This window comes from Magallana gigas, chromosome 5, assembly GCF_963853765.1.
Source record: "Magallana gigas chromosome 5, xbMagGiga1.1, whole genome shotgun sequence".
NCBI classification, from domain to species: Eukaryota; Metazoa; Mollusca; class Bivalvia; order Ostreida; family Ostreidae; genus Magallana; species Magallana gigas.
This window is the reverse complement of record NC_088857.1, coordinates 7387993-7393997: the sequence shown is the minus strand read 5'-3', so window position 1 is coordinate 7393997 and position 6005 is coordinate 7387993. Positions and strand designations below refer to the sequence as shown.

General features: G+C 35.7%; 1 protein-coding gene across 2 annotated transcripts; it reads left to right on the top strand.

The window, feature by feature from the left end:
- Window positions 1–1053: 1053 nt before the first annotated feature.
- Window positions 1054–5557, top strand: LOC105329326 (uncharacterized). 2 transcript variants are annotated; one of them, XM_011430521.4, is made up of 8 exons: window positions 1054–1292; window positions 1844–1954; window positions 2034–2064; window positions 2701–2903; window positions 3504–3575; window positions 3658–3723; window positions 3863–3943; window positions 4076–5557. In XM_011430521.4, the coding sequence occupies exons 1-8, from the start codon at window positions 1145–1147 to the stop codon at window positions 5308–5310; spliced, it is 1947 nt and encodes a 648-aa protein (XP_011428823.3). In that variant the 5' UTR covers window positions 1054–1144; the 3' UTR covers window positions 5311–5557. The 2 variants fall into 2 exon arrangements, with proteins under 2 accessions (XP_011428823.3, XP_011428824.3); XM_011430522.3 differs by having other exon boundaries at window positions 1256–1395.
- The last annotated feature ends 448 nt before the right edge of the window (window positions 5558–6005 follow it).

Sequence of the window (6005 nt, the reverse complement as noted above, 5' to 3'; positions counted from 1 at the left end):
ATAGGAAGGAAGCTTAAGAACTTTAATAGCTGTATAAACAAATGTATAAAATTATATAGATTTGCTGAATCTGTAAAGCACATAGGCGTCGGAACCGTGGGAAGGGAGGGGGGGGGGGGGCTAGGACTTTTGATTTGCTTCCGACGCCACTGAAGCAATAATGCAATTTTGTGTATATAATGATGTTTTTTATTTCAAATGGTAGTATATCATCACTAGCTGAAGCAACTGCACCTTTCTAGACTACCGATAATTACCTGTGTATTAATGTGAGCCTCCGGCCATGGGAAAGATTTTTACTGTTAATGAATGTATCTGCTCATAAATGAGTTTATTTCCCATACCTGTCTTTAACTATCAAACAAAATTGTAAGACAGTTTCGGTACTTTTTGTGGGCTTATGGATATTTTTAGACCGATATGAGATGGAAATCCCAGACAATTATTAGCAAAATGGACTTGTTCTAGCCGGATTGAAAATGACAGTAAGATTTCTCTTAAGAATTTAGCGTTCAAAAATAAGTTATATATCTGTTTTCAGATTTTTTTGCATGCAATTGCATGCCGGTATGCGACACATGCGCGAATTAAGGGAGATTGGTCCAATAGCTTTTTCTGATGATTTTACCATGTAAATATAAGAAATTTCAATTTTTCAGGGACCAAGACCACCCTCTGTTATTTTAAAGAAAATTTCTTTTTAAATCGATTTTAATGTGAATGCGTGTAACAAACGTGAAATAAAATAAAACTTATATTAGTATAATTTATGTTGCTTGTGACTTGTCATTGTAATATTTCAATCTGTAGACAAATTACATGTACCTTTATGGGAAAATTTTTAAATGAAATATTTTCTTTTCCAATCTTTAATATACAATAGTTAATAAAATAATCAAATATAAATGAGACGCATATACATGTAACAAGCAAAGGTCTGCGTGGAATTTTTAATGAGAAATTTAAAGTGATTTAAATTGTTTGGAAATAGTGTTCCGCTACACCATAAAACTTGTTTAATTTCTTCATGTAGTTAATTCAACTTTAAAAGATACACGTTGTTTGTCTGATGTACATTTGTTTACTTTGCTAGACTGATAAGATTAATATTTTACTGGGATTCACAGGTGTCGCCAAACACAAAATGGCTTCCATTGCGTGTCCTCTGGATCAAGCCGAATGGAAGGACAGATCGAGACACTGCGTGTCCAACGAACAGAGCTACCACTGCCTAGGGGACGAGTATGGGAATCTAGTCGACGCCTGTGTCGACCCAGTGTGGATACAACCAGGTAAGTTAAACCGCACAGAGCACACCTTTAATGCAGGTATAATGTGTAGATTCTTTCTGACACACCTGGCGTGACCAGCTTTGATCAAGGCCAAACATCGAAGGTAAGGAAATATGACTTTATGATCGGCAAATTTTTCCGGCAGCCAAAAATTGTGATTTTCTAGCGTGTACAGAATGCATAATGCACTTAATTACAACCTGCACATGTTGCGCAGGTTTACGACACCACACCTTCTATACAAGATCTGTGCTCAATCGACGGTAGCTGTATAATTATAGCCATTTTTATATCCATGTTTCCACCCACTTGTACTCGATTTAAGTGGTGTCTTGGTACTATTATGAGATACCAATGTACAACCCAGGCACGTACAGGTGTATATACTAAGTGTACGTACCTGTACAAACATAATTTGACATATAACGTAAATCAAACCAAATAATCCCGACCCCACCCTACCCTCTTCGCTATTTCTAGACTGGTAATTCTGTACTTAAGGTGGTGATATTCTACGACAGTTCTATCTAACCGTACTACAACTATTTCAGGGCACTGCCCGATGTTTAGGAGCGAGGAACACCGAGTGGAATCGGTCGTCTGCCAACCATCGGAGTACATCTGTCCTGACGCTGTTTACCAATCTAACCAGGTCGTTCTATGTACGTCTTCCAGAAACATCAACCTATTGTCCTATATCATTTTTTACAGTTGTTTTATCAGTCTCCTATTGTTTTGCAGACCCTGCTTGTAGAATGAACACACAGACAAGGTGAGCATTGAGTGTGAAGAAGGGTGATAATTTAATTCATATGTATATTACATTGAACAGGGGTTCTCATTTGGTTACGTTCTTTATTAGTACTAAACTGGGCCCATTTGCTAAATATGAATCGATATATATATATTTGGAATTTAAATTGTGTCTAAATTATTTCATCACCAGGCCCAATGTGCACTCAGCTCTATATTTAATGGAAAAAATATAATTACATGCATCTAAAAGTGAAGGAAAAACAACCAACAGCATGTGTTTTCAAACAGGGCGATGTACTATTAAAATGCTTTCATACACATACACACTCTCTGGATATTGATTTATAAAAGCGACCACGTGTGAATCACCAGACTGGAAGGCATTGACGTGCATGTTTGTGCAACAGAGTGTAGAGCACAGGAGGTGTTAATGTCTGTTTAGATTTGATCTCTTGTCAAGTACAGAAACATTCTACTGAATGTGCGTCAAACATCTGAGTAATAACTATGCATATAAAAAACTACTGTTTGTAAACTATGCTTAGTAAATCGTTTGCATTTCTAATTGCGAAGAAATATTTATGTGTGTGTGTGTTTGTGTGAGTGAAATAATTATCTACAGATTTTCCTGTAACTTATAACCTTTATGTAGCAATAAACCACCACTGCCACCTTACACTGTGGCCATGAGTAACCAGACCAACACCCCCGCCCCCGTGCCCGCGGAGGAGTTGGCATCCTGTGGACCAGCATGCATTGGGATCGCTGTCGCCGTACCCATCATATTGTTACTGCTGGGGGTGGTCATTGTTTTATTCCTCATCAAACGGAGGTCAGCCTCTAGGGGCGGACAAAGTAAGACAATTCTACTACAGTTTACTGAATGAAAGGAAAGATTGATACATGTACACCAGTAATTAACGAACAGTTTGTTAGATAAGTTAAATACACTAAGTTAACCATTAATTTAAAACCCTTTGTTAACAAGTTCATTACAATTATCAATATCAAACCTTTTGTAAGCAAGTTATTACACTTATCAATAACTTACCCTTTGCTAGCAAGTTTATTACAATTTCCAATAACGACCCTTTGTTAAAGAATATTATATGTTGTTCCCCATTTTTACATTTACTATAATCTGAAGAGTTTGATGCTCGTACAATAACTTATTTGTTAAAAAGTTTATAAATACACCATCATTTAATTTGCTGTTTGTTAAGGAAAACTATTACACTTGCCATTTAATAACCCTCCTGGATAAGAAGTACATTTATAAACTAATCAAACTTACCACCCGTTTTAAGGCTGTGCCATTTACTAGTATTTATTTTGCAACTGTCCATAGCAAGAAGTGTTTCTTAATCAATTTGTCAGCATTTTCTGCTCTTCCATAAACTTATTAGATTATGACGTTTGAAGTCAGTATAAGAAAACATCTTGTTTGCTTTCCAGAGAAACCGTTACCTAACATACTGCAGCGATTTCAGAAAAGTGACAAACAAGATGGCACACAAATTCAACTTGGTAAGCCAAAAAGTCGTTTTTTAAGCAAATCTTTGTCGCCAAATTCAAAAGATAAGGTCTTTTAATTTAGATCTTTTTACAGAAAGCGAAGAACAGAAGAAGAAACTATTGGATGTTAAACAGAAGAAACCAGACATGAATAATAGAGGTAGTGGAATTCTCACTTATTTTACAAAGCATTGCTTGGTATTAATCTATAAGAAGGTTAAATCTAGAATAAATTTACCAAAGTGACTACATGTACACGGAGTCATCATAAAGCTTATTCAACAGTGGATTACTTTCAGATGATCTGAATCCGTTCTTGGATGATATGATGGACGAGGATAACGAAGAGACAGGTCCATGGGACCTCTTCCTGAAAAGCTGTAAGGATTTTGGTTGTGTTCAGAATACAATTGTTGGGTGTTTGTATACATACTTCTGTAAATTGGAAAATGGGACTATACGATATTATCCATGTTTAGAATGAGAAATTATGTTAACTTTTCTTTTGCCAGTAAATTTGATGGTTGACAAGCTGTACAAGCCTCCAAGCGCCGAGAATCTTGGAACCCGCCTACGCTCTCTGGAAGCCATGTCGATAGTTGGCAAATGGGGAAGCGGTCGAACAACTCTGGCAAAGCAAGCCATTTTGGAGTGTGCTTTAAATTTCGTCAACAGCACCTGCAAATTTACAACAATTGACAGAGTTACAGACTGGAAGAAAGGTGTGCATGACGACTGTGTGAGTTTCATTTACCTACCTGACTGTATCAAAGAGTGGTACACACCAAGCCATGTGGAAGACCTAGCAAAAAATTTAACAAGTTTGTTTGTTGAATCTCGTGGTAAATGTTTTGTAATTTTGGGTGTCAGGGACATCGTTTGGGAAAAGTTTAAACACGTTTTATCACAGTGTGATATTTTCAAAGAAGAAAGATTAAATTTTATGCAAGACAAAGAAAATCTCTCTTCAAAGGACTATAGAGAGATATTGCATAAACAACTTCATGGGAATAATGCAATCGTAGATGTCTCCGAAGATATACAAGTTGATGACAAATCTAAGAAAGCTACTCTCGGCTCCAAAAACGCAGAACTTCTTGTTGCCAAAGAGAACGATGTCATAGGATTACCTGAACTTATGGCCCTCTCAAGTAAGAATCGTCGAATTTTAAGTAACGTTGCCAGATTTTGTGCGGAACCTTTAAGTGTTATCAAAGATGACTTGAAACAAATGTCGGAATCTCCGAAGATTTCAGAAAAGCACAAGTTTGTTGTGCTAACCTATGCAATGATTCATAACGGGAGATTCAGTTTGCAAAAACTGAATGAGAATATGCTGAGATCAATTCGAACCATTTTTGCCGTTTTTAGTCCCCCTGATGACTACTTTGAGGATGCAGTTGACAAACTAATGGAAGAGTATCTTGAAATTAGCACAGACAAAGCAACGCATTATATACAACATGAAATCATAACGCGCATTATCTTTGAGATTGTTGCAGAGAGTAAGATAGAATTTCTTATTCAGAATTGCGACTCAATGCTTCTACTGAACTGTATCCGTCCTGCCACGTTTACCTTTTCTTCCATCTTTGGCAAACTCAACAAGGAACTGGTGGTGGGAATTGAACCAGGCCACCATCAAGCCCTGTGTGAAAGATTTAAGCAAATAGAGAGTGGGGGCGAAAACGAGGTCCGGAAACACGTGATTATTGAAGATGCAGCATTTCAGAGACTCATGATGTAGTTTCAAAATTATTTCCTCTATTTATATCTTTTTTACTTTTACATAACGTTTAACTCTAATTTTTAAATCGATATATAGTTTAAGATATCAGTGTTCATTTACTTTGAAGTATCTGATGTAAATTAAACAGTTATATCTTTTTATATAGCAGCATCTATGAATATAAGTCAGTAATCAATATACGCTACTTTGCTAAATAAAGTTTTGTACACAAAACAAAATTAATACTCATTAAACGATATTCTTACTTTCGTAAAATCTTGTATTTTCTGTTATGTCCTAACTTTTGTCCGCAACAAGATAAATAAAAAAAAACAAGTTAATATCTCAAATTAAAACTAAATAAACAACACTTTGTTACTGACTGTCAAAACTTACACTGAATGTGAAATATAGGTGATTGAAGTTTACCTTCAACGTTGCCTTTTACAGCATTGGACTTGTACATTAAATGAAAAATGGGGGAATATAGTATGTTTAGATATATTTGAAATCTCAAAGAATGTTTATTAGCAGGTGCTCGAAGATGGAGGACATCAAATGCATAAATATCCTGAACATTTTCTATTTGATTCTCCTTTATCAGATACGCGTTTTAATAAAAACAATTTTTAAAACACAACCAGGGATATTTTGGACTTAATGGTTGACTTTTAATGTAGCTTAATTGTTATGCATATATACATGTAATTTGA

Excerpts from the sequence above, each read along its gene's own strand:
- LOC105329326 (XM_011430521.4), top strand. The coding sequence starts at position 1,145 with ATGGCTTCCATTGCGTGTCCTCTGGATCAAGCCGAATGGAAGGACAGA. Across the intron at positions 2,904-3,503 it reads AGCCTCTAGGGGCGGACAAA|AGAAACCGTTACCTAACATA; the intron begins GTAAGACAATTC and ends TTTGCTTTCCAG. Across the intron at positions 3,944-4,075 it reads GGACCTCTTCCTGAAAAGCT|TAAATTTGATGGTTGACAAG; the intron begins GTAAGGATTTTG and ends TTCTTTTGCCAG.